At 38.1% G+C, this 18,400-nt stretch overlaps 1 protein-coding gene across 3 annotated transcripts in view; it reads left to right on the top strand.

The window, feature by feature from the left end:
- The window catches only part of LOC109544081 (heterogeneous nuclear ribonucleoprotein C-like 3), a 115,305-nt gene that overhangs the window by 95,009 nt on the left and 1,896 nt on the right, over positions 1–18,400 (top strand). For all 3 annotated transcript variants that reach the window (XM_019914114.2, XM_019914117.2, XM_019914115.2), the window contains 3 exons: positions 2,824–2,978; positions 6,646–6,771; positions 7,428–7,621. In XM_019914114.2, coding sequence (XP_019769673.2) covers positions 2,824–2,978; positions 6,646–6,771; positions 7,428–7,621 — 475 coding nt within the window. The remainder of the gene's footprint in view (positions 1–2,823; positions 2,979–6,645; positions 6,772–7,427; positions 7,622–18,400) is intronic.

The following is an 18,400-nucleotide window of genomic DNA, read 5'->3' as shown; positions in this document are numbered from 1 at the left end:
AAACAGTGTACGCAAATTTTGCCTCCAAAATGCCTTACATCTTACTCCGCGCGCTGTTGCCGATTTTCTGCACCGTTCGCTTCTCGCCGTTGCCAACATGTTCCTTATTTAATTTTATTCGCGGAATTTTGCTTTTTGTCACTAAATATTGGGCAAACCTGCAATCAATTTTAAAGTCTCCAACTGTAGATTGCAAGCTGTTTGTTTAATATTTCAAACCGAAATCCTCCCGATAAATTTACCTATTCGACAGTCTAAAAATCTCCACTGCCTTGAAAATCGTCTGGCTTCCCTTGGCCTGTGTATAAATTCATATTTGCGTCAGATCTCGTTACACTATTAGATAGAGATCAATAGGAACGGAGTAAACGCTTTCCGTTGCTGGATTGAATTCGAATTTATCACCGGCTCTAGACAAAGTCGAATTATACGAGAAAACGAAAAAGCGACATTCCTCTATTAGATTTCAGGAAAGAATTGCCGGTTGACACCTTATTTGCACTTCATCTCAGGCATTTCGAACGCCACCATTTGAATTTCCAATGGCGATTCGACTGATATTAAATAAGTGGAAGTATATTGAATAAATGGAAATTGACTATTGGCAGATTTGCAATTAATTAGAAATCCCGATTTTCATTTTATGTTTTTTCTAATTTATTGACTTGCTTTATTGCAATACTTTAGCCACGATTTGCAATGGAATTTGACTTTTTAATTAATTGGGCAGAAAAAAATGCAATTATGGATCGAATTCAGCATAAACACTGGCTTATTTCCTAAGATAAAAATATTTCCTAAATCGCATTACGTTTTAATGGCGCTGCTTAAATGGTGTTGTTTTTGAAATTATAATTTAACTGGGTGTGAAAAGGGTGTGGGATTTTTCAAAACTTGCATTTGAGATTAATAAAAGAACATTTGCTGAAAATCCTGCCTGAGCAAATAAAGGGTTTTATTAAGAAGCACACACTAGCAAAGGTACTTTGCAGCGTCACTGGGCTCTCAAGTTTAGCCCTACATTTCACTCGTTCAAAACCAACCTAAATTTAAATAATCTATCAAGTTGTTTCAGAGGAAAGGAAAATAAGCAAAATTCAATAAACCAGAAAAATAATTCGAAAGTCTTGCAAAAACCGGTAGTTGAGAAGGAGCTCCGCATTTCTACTAACATTGAGCAGCGTAGCATTTTATTCTGTTTACCACCTATGCGCCAGGTAGAATCCAATTACTTTCCATCTCCTTTAGGATCATTTGATCTGCACTTAGAACCCGTTGAAAAATTACCGTGTTAAACTCCGCAAAATGCACGTATCAGTTAGGGTGAAAGCGGTAAAATAATGAAGATACACAAGTTGCTTGTATGGAAAAGTCCTGACAATGAAACGCGAAAATCCGTCGCTGCAATGGAAAATCGCATTCAAGAGCCAAGTGTCACTTTGTGCGAATATAACTGGATCACCTGGGAATTGTGCACGCCAAACGTAAGGCATTTTGTTCGAATTTGCCTGGAACAAGATTCGACACAATCCTTTGTTTGATAACTGCAAGTCTGTCCGGCTTTTTGCCGTATTTTCTGCTCTATTATTTGCCGATTTTACGTTTTGCTTTGGATTTGTCCACGCCCGGTTTTGCCACCAGGACGTAACGAAGTCATTTGCATTCTCTCTTTCTCTCTGTGTAATTGATACGATTGCGCTAACTTAAGAGTTGGGTTCTTAGTCGCTTTTCAAGCAATAATAAATCGCAATTTTTGTGTTTGATTTATCTGTTTGTTGCTATAAAGCCGTCAGTACTCGATTTGATTTCTGTTCCACCGAACAATGCAACTGCATCATATTTAATTGTCGGCTCTGCCTTTTACTCGGATAATTGCAAAAACAATCTGCCATAGTAGGAGAAATAAAGCGCATTTTGATGGAAAAACGAGCTTACGTCCCCGTGCAGTGATAACTTTTTTCTCCGTTGCTGCTTTTAGAGCAAATGGGTTTTTGTCGACCGATTTTCAATTGCAAAACAGTCAAACTGGCAGTAGAAGTGATGATTGAGCAACATCAACTATTACGCGAAATGGCAACTGACGTGCAAAGAAAACACCTTGGCCGAGTCATTTTTTGCAGTTTAATGGTATCATTAGTCTTAATCCGGCAGACAAAGTAAATATTTTCCATCGGGCAAAACCTGGATTTTCAGCGATTCACTTTAACGATCAGCAACTTAAATAGCTCTAATTTGATTAAACGGAAACTGCTGACTTGGGTAATTATCATTTTCTTAAGGAGGGCATTTTCGAATCTTTGGAAAGTTAAACGAAGCATGCGACTGGATTCGCTGCCTGCAAAAAGCCTCTGGCCAGTGGAATTCGGGAGTTTTTCGGTTTTTTCGCGCGTTTTGGAAAATAATTTGGTCCCGATGTTTTGCCAGGATGAGCGGGTTGCGTCTTCAGAGATGGTTTACGCGGGGCAGCAACCAAGCATCAGCTTCACCCAAGTAATGTTCTTAATATGTCATCTTTAACTCCTTTCTTACGCTTGTATTTGTTTATTCTCTTTTCTCTAGTTGATAAACTGCCGCTGTTAGATCTGAGTCGTTCCGAAAATCGCTTTTAAAGATACATGTTTTTCTTGTCTCGTCTTCGTTCTTGCGTCTCCGTGCTAAAGCAAAAAGTCTTTCCCCTGTTCCAGCTGGATTTACTCAATATCAGAAGAGTTGAATAAGTACACATTTTTTCATCTTCTTGTCCCAGCTTGTTAAAGCCCGGAAGACTCAACAGTTTCCAGCAATAACCACCAACACCTAACTTTTGCATCTGTTTTGTTTCAGTTATTATGCATCAACAGCGTTTCCTATTGGTCCGACAAGATTAGCGCCTCCAATCAAACGACAGAGACTGATGGCAGCGTCCGCAAGAAATGGCAAAACCTGCCAGATACAAAAATCTACCTTAGTGCCACCGTTGGATCAGTTCAAAGTCTACAGTAAGTGGATTTTTGGTATTTGTTGAGCTTTTGGTGTGAACAGCAAAGCGAGTTCACCTTGGTGTGTGGATAAAAAAATAATTTATTTTGTTCGTTTCAAACCGACATTAATCACGGCTATAAATTAGATCAGAAATTGCGATTCGGTGTGAGAAAATTAAATAGTTTTCTCAAGCGAAATGCTCCCACATCGACCAAATAAATCAGCCGGGATTCGTTCAAAGTGTCTCGTTACGAAATTTTTCGATGTGAAACCGTTATTCAATAAACTTAATTTATCTGTTTTTCTTGCATTTGTTCCAATAAGAATCCAGAGCATTTCACGACTAGCTTACATTCAACTTATCTCAGCTGCTGGGAATTAAATTCTACAATTTGTATCGGTGTTTTTCGATGCAAAAATGCAGCAAATAACACGATTGCCATAAAATGTAGCGCTCAACACCTTCAAGGTTTTAAACTATAAAGCCGTAAATCTGACCGTAGCACTTTTTCCCAGCACAACTAAATTATAAAGTAGTTTTTGTGCGCGCAAAAACTGCATAATAAATTTAGGTAATAAAGGCTAAAAACACAATAATTAAACCAACAAAATAAACTCGGGAATACCAGCCGGGTTAGCGGCAGATTTATGCGGAAAAGAAATTGTGAAAATGGGGCTGTTCACACGGACCACATTAATGAAAACCGGCTCAGCTTTATAGCGTTTTGGAAAATACGTCCGACTTGACATATTCTCGTATTTTTATTACTCTTCTTAGTTTTTTTCGGAGTTGTCGCGTAAAATATGCGCTTCAAGGTGGTTGAATGAAATTGCAAATCGGGAAAAAATTAGCTGAACGTTGCCTGATGTGGAAATGTTCGGGGATTGCATGTGAAAAAAATGTATAAACATGGAAAATATACAGTAGACATCCATTAATGTTAGGAAGTTGTAAATCTGGGAAGGCTGACGTGCATAATGCGAATTCATTTACTTTTAGGAGCAGAATTTGAAAACTTGCCAAAAGCAGGTTTGGTGTTGGATTGCTATGAAATTTTCAGGACGTGGAAGTTTAAGCGTCTTCTATAACTGGCCAAATTATCATGGGTCTGCTACTTCCAGTTTGCAAGTGACAATTTTCGGATGCCAGAAGTGCAAATTGCGAATTAACCTGGTTTCAGGGGCAGATTTTGACAATTTTTCAAAAATCGATTTGTCGCTTGTTCCGAATTATATTTTTAGAACTTGGAGCTCTAAGCGTCTTCTATAAATGTCCAAGATTTTATTTGTCTGGTTCTTTCAGTTTTGAAGCGAGAGTTTTAGGAAAACAGACGTGCAAATTGCGATTTAATCCAGTTTCAAGAGCAGATTTTGAAAAATTTTCAAAAAACAATTTGTCGCTTGTTTCGAATTATATTTTTAGAACTTGGAGCTCTAAGCGTCTTCTATAAATGTCCAAGATTTTATTTGTCTGGTTCTTTCAGTTTTGACACGAGAGTTTTCGGAAAACAGACGTGCAAATTGTGATTTAATCCAGTTTCAGGAGCAGATTTCGAAAATTTTCCAAAAATCAATTTCGCGTTGGTTTTCATTGGTATTTTCAGAAAGTGGGGGTTTTGGCGTCTTCTCTAAGTGGCCAAATTTGTATCTGTCTGGTTCTCTCAGCTTCGAAGTGAGAATTTCTGGAAGACTAACGGGCAAATTGCGAGTTAATTCAGGAGCAGATTTTGAAAATTTTCCAAAAATCAATACGTAAGACAAATTTTTAAAAGTTTACTTCTATCAATTGTGAAGTGAGAGTTTTAGGAAAACAGACGGGAAAATTGCAAGTTAATCTAGTTTCAGGAGCAGATTTAGACATTTTGTCAAAAATCAATTTCGCGTTCGTTTTCATTGATAATTTCACAACGTGGGGGTTTTAGCGTCTTCTATAAGTGACCAAATTTTTATCTGTCTGGTTCTCTCAGTTTTGAAGTGAGAATTTTCGGAAGACAGACGGGCAAATTCCGAGTTAATCTAGTTTCAGGAGCAAATTTTGAAAATTTTTCAAAAATTAATTCCGCGTTGGTTTCGAATGATATTTCCACAACATGTAGGTTTAAACGTATTCTAAAATTAGACAACATTTTTAGATGTTTACTTCTTCCAATTGTGAAGTGAGAATTTTAGGAAAACAGACGAGCAAAAAGCGGTTTAATGTAGTTTCAGGAGCAGATTTTGAAAATTTTTCAAAAATCAATTTTGCGTTGGTTTCGATTCATATTTTCATAGCCTGGGAATTGTAGCGTCTTCTATAAGTGACCAAATTTTTATATGTTTGGTTCTCTCAGTTTGGAAGTGAGAATTTTCGGAAGACAGACGAGCAAATTGCGAGTTATTCTAGTTTCAGAAGCAGATTTCGAAAAATTTACAAAAATTAATTTCTCGTTGGTTTCGAATTATATTTTCACAAGATTGAGGTTCAAGCGTCTTCTAAAACTAGACAAATTTTTAAATGTTTGCTTCTTTTAGTTTAGAAGTGGAAATTTTTGGAAGACAGACGGGCAAATTGCGAGTTATTCTAGTTTCAGGAGCAGATTTTGAAAATTTTCCTAAAATCAAATTCCCGTTGGTTTTCATTGATATTTTCAGAACGTGGGAGTTTTAGCGTCTTCTTTAAGTGGTCAAATTTTTATCTGTCTGGTTCTCTCAGTGTGGAAGTGAAAATTTTCTGAAGACAGACGGGCAATTGCGAGTTAATCTAGTTTCAAGAGCAGATTTTGAAAATTTTCCAAAAATCAATTTCGCGTTGGTTTCGAATGATATTTTCACAAATGTAGATTTAAGCGTCTTCTAAAACTAGACAAATTTTTTGATGTTTGCCTCTTTTAGTCTGGAAGTGGGAATTTTCGCAACACCGAGGTGCAAGATTTGCAAGGAGCACTTAGTCCGTTTATGGGATTTGAATGAATTTTTCTGGATTTTTAAGGTTTTAGTGGTTTCTTTAAGTGGGTAAAATATCAAGTTGTGACTTGGTGAAGTTTGAAATTTTGATAATTTTCAATGTTAGAAGTGAACATTTTGAGAAGCAAACGGCTTGCTTCTTGGGGCGGAATTTCAAAATTTTCTAAAGATCAGGATTGCTATCGCGTGAACCGAAACTTTCAATATTCGCAGAACTACGTGTCGTCTACAATCTGCAATGCTTTCATGGCGTTTAGAAGTGAGAAATTTGCGAAAAGCAATCGGTTCAGTTGTAGGATCAAATTTTTAAATTTGCCAAATAGAGTTTTGAGTACAATATTTTCGTTGTTAAGGTGAAGCAAATTACACATAAACTGTATCGAAGTAGCAAAATTGGGCAAATTTTAAGTGCCGCTTCCACTAAGAATTAATGATCTCCTGACTATGTGAAAGCTTGTCGACGAGCAAAGTCCGTCTGCATAAATCGAGCCATAAGCAAATGTTCTTGCTGTTTCATGCAAAAATTCGCGACAGTAAAAGTAATTTATTCACAATTGCCGCTTTCTTCAGTAAATATTAAATGGAAGAATCTTTGAGCGCAAAGTTCCAGACGGTCTCACTTAACATCTTCAGCAAAGAAAAAAGATTAATTAAATTCGAAATATGTTTAAAATCCCGAACTTGACAGTTTTGTCGGCAACATTCCATCGTTTCAATCAAATGTTTTTGTATTTTTTGCAGGCAATCAAGACATCCTAATATGCGGAAATTGCCGCGAAATGTTCTCCGACCTCCACGACTTGTTGGAACACAAGAAAAACTACTGCAAACTTAGATTCACCTGCAAATGCGAAAGCAGTAAAACGCGTAAGTATTTCCACTGAAACTGTTTAGTGACAAACGAATTTCACTCTCAGCTTCTGTAGATTCAGCAACGTGCCAATTTCAGTTTAAATATCGCCTTAGCAAGTTGGAAACTTGATGGTCACAGCATTTTAAACCAGTTCGTGGCCGAATGCAGTGCGACTATTAGAAGATTAAAGAGCAGTAATTCATAGAAGACTCAGGTGGCATAGAATAAGCCAGCATTACTATTCGGCTACGTTCCAGAGTTATGTGGTCGGAAAATATACAGGAGGGAGAATGAAATTTATCAATGAACAAATGCAGTGTTTGGTTCTGTTGAAGGGAATTTTGAGCGCTTTATTGATTTTTTCGGTCGTGAATGTGAAATCTTCGGTGTATAGACTAATTTATTTTAAGAATCTGTCTTCCAGTTTTAGTATGTTTTGGCAATAGCGCGCAGCATTTAAGGCAGGAACATGCTGTCCATGAGCGCTTTTGCGTTTTTGCGCGGCGTCGCATTTCAACGGCTTCGTCTTTATTCAGCTCTTTTGCAAAACTCCAATTTAACCGCATGTGTCCGCAAAAAAACCTTTCTTCACCTGCATACAGGGCGCAAACATTATGACTACCGCAACATTTTATCGCCATTCTTAAGATCCAACACTTCGTGTTTGCAGGGTCTTCAATAGATGAACATTCAACAGCAGCACTCTTATGCGTGCAGTGCAAGGATGCGTTCCAGAATGCTTGGGATCTGATGGTTCATGCCCAGGCAGCCCACATGATCAACATCTATGAGCTGGGAGTGCCCACAATTGGCAACTGCTCATCTCCCCCCATATCGCCTAGGGATAACAACACGCCAGACAAGGTAAGTGAAAGTTCAGTCAGTTTTTATTGATTATATTATATTCGTATGCATTTGAAAAAAATTGAGATTGATAAAGCCGATTTAGAGCAGCCCCTTGTGTAGAATTTTTCTCCGGTGTATTTGCTTGTGTGGCACATCGGGAGTTGTCCATTTGAAGTCCTCAAACTTCTTTGCCCACTTCAGTTGGTCTTGCTTTTTGATTTTTTTGCTTCTCTGCTCAAATGCGGCCTCGTACAGCTCGTTCAGGTTCCTCTTGCTTCCCGTCTTGCTGCTTGTGGTTTGTTGGCTGCCGCCTTCCGATTCCAGCAACGATTTTGCGGAGCCTTGAAGCTCCAGCTGCCTGTTCATGTGTCGTTTGTTCAGCAAACGTGCCCGTTTCTCCTCGTATTTCTTCCTCAGTTCTTCATAAGTTTTTGCGTGAATGGGGGCGGGGGCACTTGCAGGCACGTAGCTTATGGACTGGTTGTTCACAGCTTCGAGTTGCTTGGATTTGATTTCCTGCAGCTTTTGGGTGAAACTGTACTGGCTGGGCAAGACAACGGCAAAGTTTCCCACTGAAACATCTTTGGAGCTGAGGTTTCTCGATGTCTTGAAGCTCTGGCAGACTTCGTTCAGGACCTTTTGCCTTTCGTCCCGCAGCTTTCTTAGCCTGCGCAGGTAAACCTCCCGGTCTGACTTGAGGCGTTGCAGGAACTTCTCTCTGGTGAAGTCGATCTTCTGCTTGCGGCTCAAGCCTTCTTCCTCTTGTTCCTTGATCTGAGAGATCTCCTGGCTGAACTTGGATTTGATTTGCTGGATTTTCTGGCGGTGATTTTGCCCCAGTGCCGACCATCTGCTATCGAGCTCCTCGAACCTTTTTTCGCACTCACTTTTTCCGTTTTCGTCTGCAGGCGCGGGCGAGGGAGTTTTCTGCTTCGCAGACTCGGCTTTGGACAATTTGGCTTTCGAAAGCTTCTTGGATTTGATGGGTTTCTTCTTTGGCAAGAGCTTGCGAACTTTTTTCACTTCAGCCGGGTGCTCTGGTTCTTCTTCATCTCTGGTTCGCTTGGAGAACTCGCTAATCAGCTTAATGAGGCAAACGTCCTGGATCAAGGTGGCAACAAACATCTGCAAACTGGAGTTTTTCAGCAGCGCTTTTGCAGTGTCGTACAAAGATCTGGAATTGTTCGCCACTGTTTCTTCGCTGCTTTGAAACGTCGCTGGATCTGGAAACGCTTCGTCTGGATAAGGGCCGATGACTTGGATCTTCAGCGAGTTATTGAAGTGGTCTGTTGCCTCACAAGTTGGGTCTTCGTAGTCGAAGTCGTTGTCATTAACTCCTCTTAGAAAGTCCAGAGAATTGGCGACTTCCATCGCTTTGATGGTGGCCCGGATGCTACCAGAAGCATTTGCTGGGGTTGGGTGATCAGCGTGATCGTATACCTGGGCCAGACTATGCTGCAGCTGATCCAAAGTGGGCGATTCAGTGAAAGGGGGCGGGAAAAGGGTCGTGAGCAACGTAATTCCAGTTATAGTGAACAGACAGGCGATGATTGATAGCAAATTCGTATAATCACAGCGGGGTTTCTTGGACGTTTTTTTGGTCTTCCGCTGTTTTTTTCCTGAGTCAGGTCTGGGGCACTTTTTACCCGAATGCGCAGCTTCAATGTCCTCGTTGAGCAACTCCTTGGTGACTTTCTCATTTCTCACACTCTCAAAGGAGTTTGTTCTGGATGGTGAGTCTGGACCGTGCAGGATGGTCCAGGATGAGTTCGAACTGAGGTCGGAATCGCTTTTATTCAGCTGCATGTTTATGGTTGTTCTACACGGGAATTTAACGGGATTTACTTGGGATTTTGATCTGGATTGATGGATGACACCAAATTGTTGCGATGACAAATGGAAAGTGTGAAAGTGGAGGTGCGTAACAGCAGGTTTGGTCAGGTGGTTAAACAGATTTTCAAACCCAACTGGATTAGTTATGAAAGTTTGTGATAAATGTTAGTGACTTTTCGAATTTTTTGTGTTTTTAGCACTTTTAACACTTGAAAGAGTGAGTAGGAAATACGGTAATTATCTAGGTTATTAAGCCCTCCCGTCGGCAATATGCTCACCTTATAGATGATTTACTTACTAGCGACTTTTAGGGTGTTTCTTGTGGAACTACGGTTTTTGAGCAGATTTCGCTCATTGAAATTCACCACCATAAGACCGCAATCTACGCAGTCTGTCGCAAGTTCGAAGAAAATCGCGCATTTGCCAAATCTATACTTTGTACTTGCATTGTTTATTTGGGTTACATTTGGTGAATATCCTCAAGTTTTATTGCTTTTGGTTAGACCTTTATTTTTTTCTTTTTGATAGTATTGAACCGCAAAATTCATCAAAACGGGAATTGACGAATTGAGATTTGCTACTTTGATCGAAGTTTGGCAACTTGTTATAAAACATTGATTTTTGCTCGTGCAGTGTGAATTGTAATGAGTGAAAATTCATCGAAAACCGCAATTTCACATGAAACGACACTAAGAAAAGCTGATCGCAATATGATTTTCTATTTAATGCAAAAAATATTGATAATTGCCGAAAATTCAAGATATTTGAATGTTTATTTTAAGCACAATGCATCTAAATTGCATAAATTAAAAGTTCGCGATTTTTAACAGAAGAAAACCATAAAAAAAATTCTTAAAATGCAGATATAAATATTGTATTAAAAATAAAAAAATGCTAAAATTGTCACATTCACAAAGTCAAATTGCTGTATCGGCAATTTCTGTTATAAATAGTTATTAAATCGAGCTTTTTCCAGTTTTTTAAACTTTTCACTAAATTCGTGCTTTTATGTAACTAAAACTACGCGCATGTTTAGATTGAATGATAGTGACATTAGAGGCGAATTTACAACTGCCGAGTGGAGAATGCCATTTAATTAAATGTTACCAACTGTAGAAAACGACATAATTGGTGGGGCTTTTGCTGGGAAACTGCAGTTTTTTCTGTTTTCTCTGTGTTTGCAATGTTGTGCTGATACTCTAGTGTTTTCGGTCAGTGTCAGTTAATTTTGTTAAACTGATTTAGATGAAATCGCTGTTTTCGTTAGAATTCATAAAAAGTCGGGCTATTTTGGGTTCTTCAAGCTTATTTTTCATCAAAACTGGCACTTAATTAATGTTAATCAACCAATTTGTCTGTTTCTGCTTTAGTTTGCTTATAGTGAGTTACAATGACATTATATGCAAATTTACACTGTCCAAATGTCACCAACCGTAGAAAATTAAATAATTTAGTAAGTTTTGCTTTATAACTGCTGGTTTTTATCTTTTACATTTTTCCTGTTCCATTGGGTTTCTACACTCAAAATAGTTAATTAACTCAGATAATTTTTTAAATTGGCAATTCTTGCGTTCGTTGGTCATTATCATTTAATTTGTTAGTTTTGTTGTCTAAAATTGCCGGCATTCACTAAAAAGTGTCTTGTCTTGACTAAAAGTTATTTGCAATGACTGCGAGAGAGACAACTACAGAAGAACAGAACTAATGTGGGATTGTTGTTAGATAATTATTAATTAATATTGACAAAGGAGAACTCAATTGCTGCAAGACGTTTTTTATTCAGTGGAGGATTTCGACAGGCGAGACCAATTTCAAACTTAAATAATTATGTATATTTTTATAGCGAGCACATTCAAAGCGAAAACCGAGGCTGCAAACAGACTTTCTCATTAAAGACACCTACAATTTTTTTTGCATATGTAGGTAGCGTTATAAGCCTGCTGCTCGCATTGGAAACACCCTGTAAATGCACAGGAATTAATAAAAATTTAATTCATCGATGAATCGGTTACGTGTGTTAGACAGTGATTTTTCTGCATACTATTCATTAATTTAGCTTACTGGCATGAATGTTTCCGCACAGCTTTGCCCGTAGCGGATCCTAGACGAATTGAATATCTTACAAACAGGAAAACCTTTTTCCGTTCCTTGAAAACACGGATAGATTTAAAGGCGGTCAATGGAAAAACGAGAGCTTGCTGATCCATTGAAAACCGGCATAAAAGACTCTTTTAACCGGTTGCCGTTCCTTTTAAAGTCAGCGTGAGCGCACGTAAGTTTAAAAAATGAAATAGACAACCGTTGGAACGTTACAATTATGTAATGGATGTTGCAACTGGCGCGCGATCGATTAGGCAACTGATTTGGAAAAAATGCTTATTTACAAGCTTTATGTGAATGTATGTGCGCTTACAAAATCCCACAAAATTATTCCCACCCAAGCCGGAAAGATCGCTTAACTTCGTTTTTTTGTTGATCTCGCGGGATAAACAGGTTGATGGGAACAAACAAATAATAAGGGTAATCCGCAATACAAGGGAGAATTTATTTGACTTCCTGCGCTCTCTGGTTTATTGCGTTTTCATCGCCTTAAAACCTCGCAAGGAAGATTTAAAGTGGAGCCTGGAAAAACAGGTAATTTTGTTTTTCGGCTTTCACTCGCTTCAACATTGGACATTTCGTTGACGAATCGGGTTCACGTGGGAAAGGTGTCATTGATTTCTGAAAAATGCCGATTTTTTAAAGATGGTTTATATTAATGGTGTGTCGGTGTGCCCCTTTCGGCAACCGATACTAATTTTTCCTGGTGTTTATCCGCCAAGCTGCTTCCTGCTTGCTGGCTTTTTTAAGCCGTAAACCGATGTAAACGTGAGGCTTTTTCAATTGCTTATTTTCGTCTTCGGGGGAAGTTTTTTTAGAAGAATGAAGGCCAAAATCCAGATCATTACTGGTCAAACTGCGTTTCTTTTCAACTAAGCGCGCTAAGAAAACTATAATGATGACAGACTGCGGTGTATCTTCTTTAAACTTTATCAGAAGTTAAGCTACTTAAGCGAAGTCCGAGGAACAGATTGGGTGACCGAAAAAGATTGATAGTTCCACTAGTTCGGGAGTTTTAAAACTTGATTCTCCTCCTCCGGCTTTTCCCTTCTTTCGAACTCGATAATTGGACCCTTATTAGGGGTAACTTTTTTTAGCCCAATGTGTTTTAGCTTCAGAACAGTGACTAATGGCTTTTGTTTCAACCCAACAGGGCGCCGAAAAAAATCGTCAAGCATTTAACGAAACAAAGGTCGACGGTGTACAATGGAGCATGAAAATTTGAATAAACAACCCTTGACTGTATCGAGGCTCTAGGATTGTCGCGAATTATATAAAGACGATCTCTGTTTTGTTATTGTTCGAAACTCGAAAAGCTGTTAAATCTCCGCGGGGATTTTTGGGCGAATATAAATTAGAAGTGCGCCGGCTTTTCAATTGGGAAACAAAGAGCTAACGGATCTAGAGTTAAAGCGTATTTGCATAGCGGCGCAAATTGGAGAAAATTTGTCATTTCGCGTCTTGGGACCTCCTTCTGCTATTCATCCGAGATTTGGCTGTGAACGACGAAAGCAGCTAAAAATTGACTTGGGATGTATCAACTTTTTCGGGATTATTTGGACTTTTTTGCTGGATACGATGAAGACATTCCTCGTGCAAAGTAGCCATAAAGCAGCCGGTAGCGAAGCAATTTAGTTAAAAACGCTAACAAGAACGAGGTTAAACATCCTTAATCCGACGAATGGGCTTGCAACAAAGAAGAATGTTTTTCCACTAGGAAATTTACTTCCGAGTTTAGAGCGTATTAGAGTAATAAATTCTCATAAGAAGTTACCTGGCAGTCATTTGTCTTAATATTCCTATCTGAAAGTAAAAGTGCAAAGTTGGAAATTACGAGAGGCGTCTGGCTTTTTTTCGACATTTGTGGCCGGCCGTTTGTGTGCTTTATTTTCAGTCGGAAAAATTACAGAGTGGTTAATTTCAATTAAAACGGTTTTAAATGTGTTTTATTAAGGGTCAAAAGTCAATTAAAGTGTACAGGATGTCTAATTTTCCATAATTTTATAGGCTCTGACTCCGCAATTGTTAGTGCTAGCAAACAATATTTTTGCGCAAGTTCATTTGGTTTTTTTTGCTTCGCCAGAAGAGCAAAGAGGATTTTCCGAAAGCAAATCGAACGAGAAGCAAAGTGTTTTAATTACGTACAAATTTCGTTTTGCTTGCTTCGCCATGAAATTTTAGGGAATTTTCAAAACTGGTTTTGCAAGGAAATCATTCTTGCTTGTCGGCTCTGTCCGAAAGTGCTGTAGTTTCTAGATTGCATGAGCTACAAGTTTCATTTTTTTCATTTAGATGCTTCATGAAAGTGTGTTAGTTATGTGAACATTTTGCTTGCTTTGCCGGGAAATTTGCAAGAATTTTTTAAAATTGAGTTTGCCGGGTCTAAATGATTTCATTGTTGCTTGCCAGCTCTGGAGGAATCGGCAATTCTTAAGCGCCATGAGCTACAGATTTGAATTTTTTTCTTGAATATGCTTGAGGAAAGTGTCTTAAAKATGTGCWAATTTTTTTTSGTTTGMTTTTCCAGAAAATTTTAGAGAGTTTTTCGAATCGATTTTGCGACGAAATCAGAGTTGGTTATCTGCGCTAAARAAAAGTGCTGTAGTTTTCTAAATTTCATTGGCTTCAGGTTTCATTTTTTCGGTTTAGATGCTTCMARAAAGTCTGTTAGTTATGTGAAAATTTCGTTTGCTTCGCCAGGAAATTTTAGAAAATTTTTAAAATCGACTTTACTACGAAAGCAAAGTGTAAAGTTTRTCATCGGCTCTGCAGGAAACAGTTTCAGTCATGTAGTTTCGAAACTTCCTGAGTTAGAATTTTCMGTTTTTTTCTTGGGGTCCTTCARACAAGGGTCTTAATTATGTGCAAATTTAGTTTCGTTAGCTTCACCATGAAATTTTAGAGAGTTTTTCTAAATTGGCTTTGCAAGGAAATCATTGTTTCTTGTCAGCTCTGGAGGAGTGTGCTGTAATTTCTAAACGCCATCAACTACAGGTTTGATTTTTTTTTCTGTATATGCCTTAACAAACGGTCTTAATTATGTGCGAATTTTGTTAGATTTATTTTGCGGGGAAATTTTGGAGATTTTTGAGAAGAAAAATCGTTTTTACGACGAAATCAGTTGGTTATTTGCCCTGAAAAAAGTGCTGTAGCTGATAAACGTCGTTGACTACAGGTATGAACTTCCTTCTTTAGATGCTTCAAGAAATAATTTTAAATATCTATAAATTTGGTTTCGTTTTCTAGGAAATTTTTGAAATTTTTTGAAATGGATTTCTCTACGAAATCAAAGCTGTTATTTGCTCTGAAGGAAAGTGCTGTAGTTCCTAGACTCCTGGAGCTACAGGATTTAAATTTTTTCTTTAGATGCCTTAGGAAAGTGTCTCAATTATCTGTAATTCACAATTTTGCGTCGTCCTGACTAAGAAATGTTAGGCAATTTTTCAAAATCGTTGTTTATCAGCTCTGGGGGAAAGTGCTGTAGTTTGGCTTTAGCTACAGGTTTGGACTTTCTACTTAGGTTCACCACGAAAGTGTCTTGAACATCTGGAAGTTTTGTTTCGTTTGCCCTGCTAGTAAATTTTTCAGAGACCTTTTTTAAATCGATTTTACTACGACATCAACGTTGATTATCTGCTCTGAACCAAATTGCTGTAGCTCTTGAACACTTTAAGCTACAGATTGGAGCCTTTTTCTTTGGGTGCTTTGGGAAAGTGTCTTAGTTACACTCAAATTTTGTGTAGGTTGTCTTATCTAAGAATTTTTACGAAATTTTCCAAAATCGACTTTACAAAGAAGTCACTGTTGTTTGTCAGCTCTGGAAGGAAACGTTGTAATTCCTAAACGCCTTAAGCTATTGTTGCTAAGTGCACCAGGAAAGTGTCTTAAACATGTGGAAGTTTTGTTTCGTTTGCCTAGCCAGGAAATTTTTGAGAATAAAAAAAATTGATTTTACGACGAAATCAAAGTTGGTTATCTGCTCTAAAGGAGTACTGTAGCTCCTTAGCGAGATAAGCTACAGATATCAGTTTTTTTTTATTAGATGCTCCAGAAAGTGCCGCAATTATGTGAAAATTTCATTTCGCTTGCTTTGCCAGAAACATTTTTTAAATAAAAAATAATTGATTGTGCGGCGAAATCAAAGTTAGTTATTTGCTCTAAGGGAAAGTGCGATTGCCCCTAAATCCCTAGAGCTGAAGAATGCAACTATTACATTTAGATGCTCCAGAACAGGGTCTCAATTATTTGCAAAACTTTGATTAATTATCCTTAGCAGGAAATTTGAGATCATTTTTCTAAATGAACGCTGCAAAGAAATCACTGCTATTTGGCAACTCTGGAGAAAAGTGCTGTGAAAAGTGCTCTAAAGGCCTTGAGTTTCAACTTTCTCTTACAGGTTTCAACTTTCTCCTTTTTAGGTACTTCAGTTAAATGCCTCAATTGTGTGCAAATTTAGTTTCGTTGTCTTCGCCTGGTAATTTATGAGATTTCAATTGGAAAAAATCCAAATTGCTTGGTGGTCTGATGTGATGGAAAATTGAAATTCTATAATTTAGAGGAAAATATACAGAATGCTCTAGTTGAAAAAGCGCTTATTTTTAAAACGGCAATTTATTCAGCATTCGTTATAAGGAAACTCTCATAAAACATTTTTCTTTGTCTAATTGTCTCTTTTAACTAAGAAAATATAGTCGTTAGTTAAAAATTGACAATTTTTCGACTTGAACTGAGTTTGAAATGTTGCAAGAAAAATACGGGATACAAGCAAAAGACCAAAAGAATTGATTTCACTCTGGAGGGTGTAGAGTTTGGGGTCAAAAAACAATAGCTAATCACTTGGGGTAACTTTAATGGATTTCGGCTGTAATTCGGTATAGAAATCAATAAATAAATAAAACGTAAACAACGTTAGAAACACAAATAGGCAATCTGTTAAATAATGTAATGGGTTCGAGTCGACTATTCGATGTTTCCAAGTTTCAAGGCGCGCACATTAACCTTTTAAAACTTCGAACTCGTGGATTTGCTAAAGTAAGACTCAATTAGGTTCGGGCAACCTTTTTGAACAATGAAGTTGCGAAAAGTGCATCGGAAAGGTGAAACCGGCCAATTAGTTTCGGTTTATTTAATCGAAAACTATAGAAAAATCGCCGACAAATGCAAAAGTTTGCTTTAATTGCCATATAAAGCAGCGAGAACATCGTGTCCACGAGTCCACGTTAAGACGACAGCGGTGCTGATATAAAGCTGAAAGTTATGAGACGTTTTGTAATTTATTTTGGTCAGTTTACGACGATTTTACAGGACAATTTCCCGTAATTAGAACAAAAGCACCACCTTAAATGGTTTATGGTGTATGGTTCTTTTATGGGACGTAGCTGTAAAAGCGAAGTAAACGAATAAAATGCCGTTTAAATTAATGAAAGACACTGGTTTAATGGGCCGAAGCAACGAAACAAGACCGACGACTATTTATTTATTGAATTCTATGGGGGGAATTTTCGCTCAGTTTTATGGAAAATGCGCCAAAATGTCATGGCTTTTGGTACAGCTTCTTTTATTGGATTGAGGGCTGGTGATCGATTGGCTCTATAAAAGGGCCCCAAAATTTAGTTTAGTTTCTATCTCAACGCAGTTGAAGAAGCTGAATAATGGTAGCCGCAAAAGATCCAAAAGTAAGAACTATTTTGATAGATAGCAGTAAATGTTGGAAGAATCTGTAGTTGGGTTTGTCAATTTATCGAACTTTGCATGTTGATTTGTGGTGTTTTCGTGTTCCATTACCGATTAAATTGTAAGTTTTTTGGAAAAACCTGCGCTCTTCGAGAGCTTCAGAGTGTGTTCAATTTAGGGCAAAGAACGCGACGAAAGTTGAGGTCCAAAAGGGTCAACCTGACTAGAAGGACTTCGTCAAAAGTGTTTTCGTTTGGTGAAAATTGAGTCAACAGCCCCACTGATTGTGGATTGGAACTGTTGATCAATTTTCCCATTCTTCAAGCGGAAATCGGGCGACTTTACGCAATGATGGTTAATTGAGAGTGCGGCATATTTCATGCTATTGTACATTGAACAAATCCCCGCAAAGTCGAGGTGATAAACGGAACAATTCGCTAGAAATTGGTTTTCTAATTAATGACCCCCCATTCCGATCTCTAGCCTTTAGTGCCGCATTAAGCTTATGATCTATACAAGGCTAGGAAGGCATGTAAATTTGAGTTACACAGTCCTATGTAAATTTGTCCGCGTTCTTATGTAAATGACTTGAAAAACCAATTTACATCCATAATTTGTCGCGCCGAGCTGATAGTGTTTATCGCAAAAATAATTGATTTCTATGAGACTGGAAGGGGGATGAGGCGGCTGTTAATTGTCAGCTGGAAAGCCGCCGGAGGCTTAACATTACAACACTGTCAAGTGATTACACTGGCTTTACTCCAGCAGGTTCGTCTGCTTAAGGTTGGGCGCAAACGCCTTGAAGGTACATTAGAGCCGACAGGGTGTCGCAGGATTGAGCAAAAATAGAGCCGAACAAGCCGAAAGTGTCCAAAGGTGACGACAACTTCACCCCCAAAACTGCCTGCAAAGCGCATTACAATTAGTAATTGCTTGCTCAACTTCGTTAAAGTATTGAATTGTGTCTTGGCTTGATCGTTATGTATTCGTGAAGGGTTTTCAGATGTGTTCCAGACATTTATGAGCGCGTGATTCACTTAGAAGGTGTAAAGTGTGAGCAGAGGGACGGTTTGAAGTGATTTAAAATTCTGTCTCTTCTTCTTCTGCTGTTTTTTCGCATAAAAGTCGCATATTATGATACAGAGAATCCATCAAACTTCAAGCTAAAAGATTTATGGATTAGAGATCATT

The sequence above is a fragment of the Dendroctonus ponderosae genome, unplaced genomic scaffold (assembly GCF_020466585.1).
Source record: "Dendroctonus ponderosae isolate FM_Combo_2020 unplaced genomic scaffold, Dpon_F_20191213v2 Dpon_F_20191213_4, whole genome shotgun sequence".
Classification (NCBI taxonomy): Eukaryota; Metazoa; Arthropoda; class Insecta; order Coleoptera; family Curculionidae; genus Dendroctonus; species Dendroctonus ponderosae.
The sequence above is the reverse complement of the archived record's forward strand: the minus strand, read 5'-3'. Positions and strand labels throughout refer to the sequence as shown.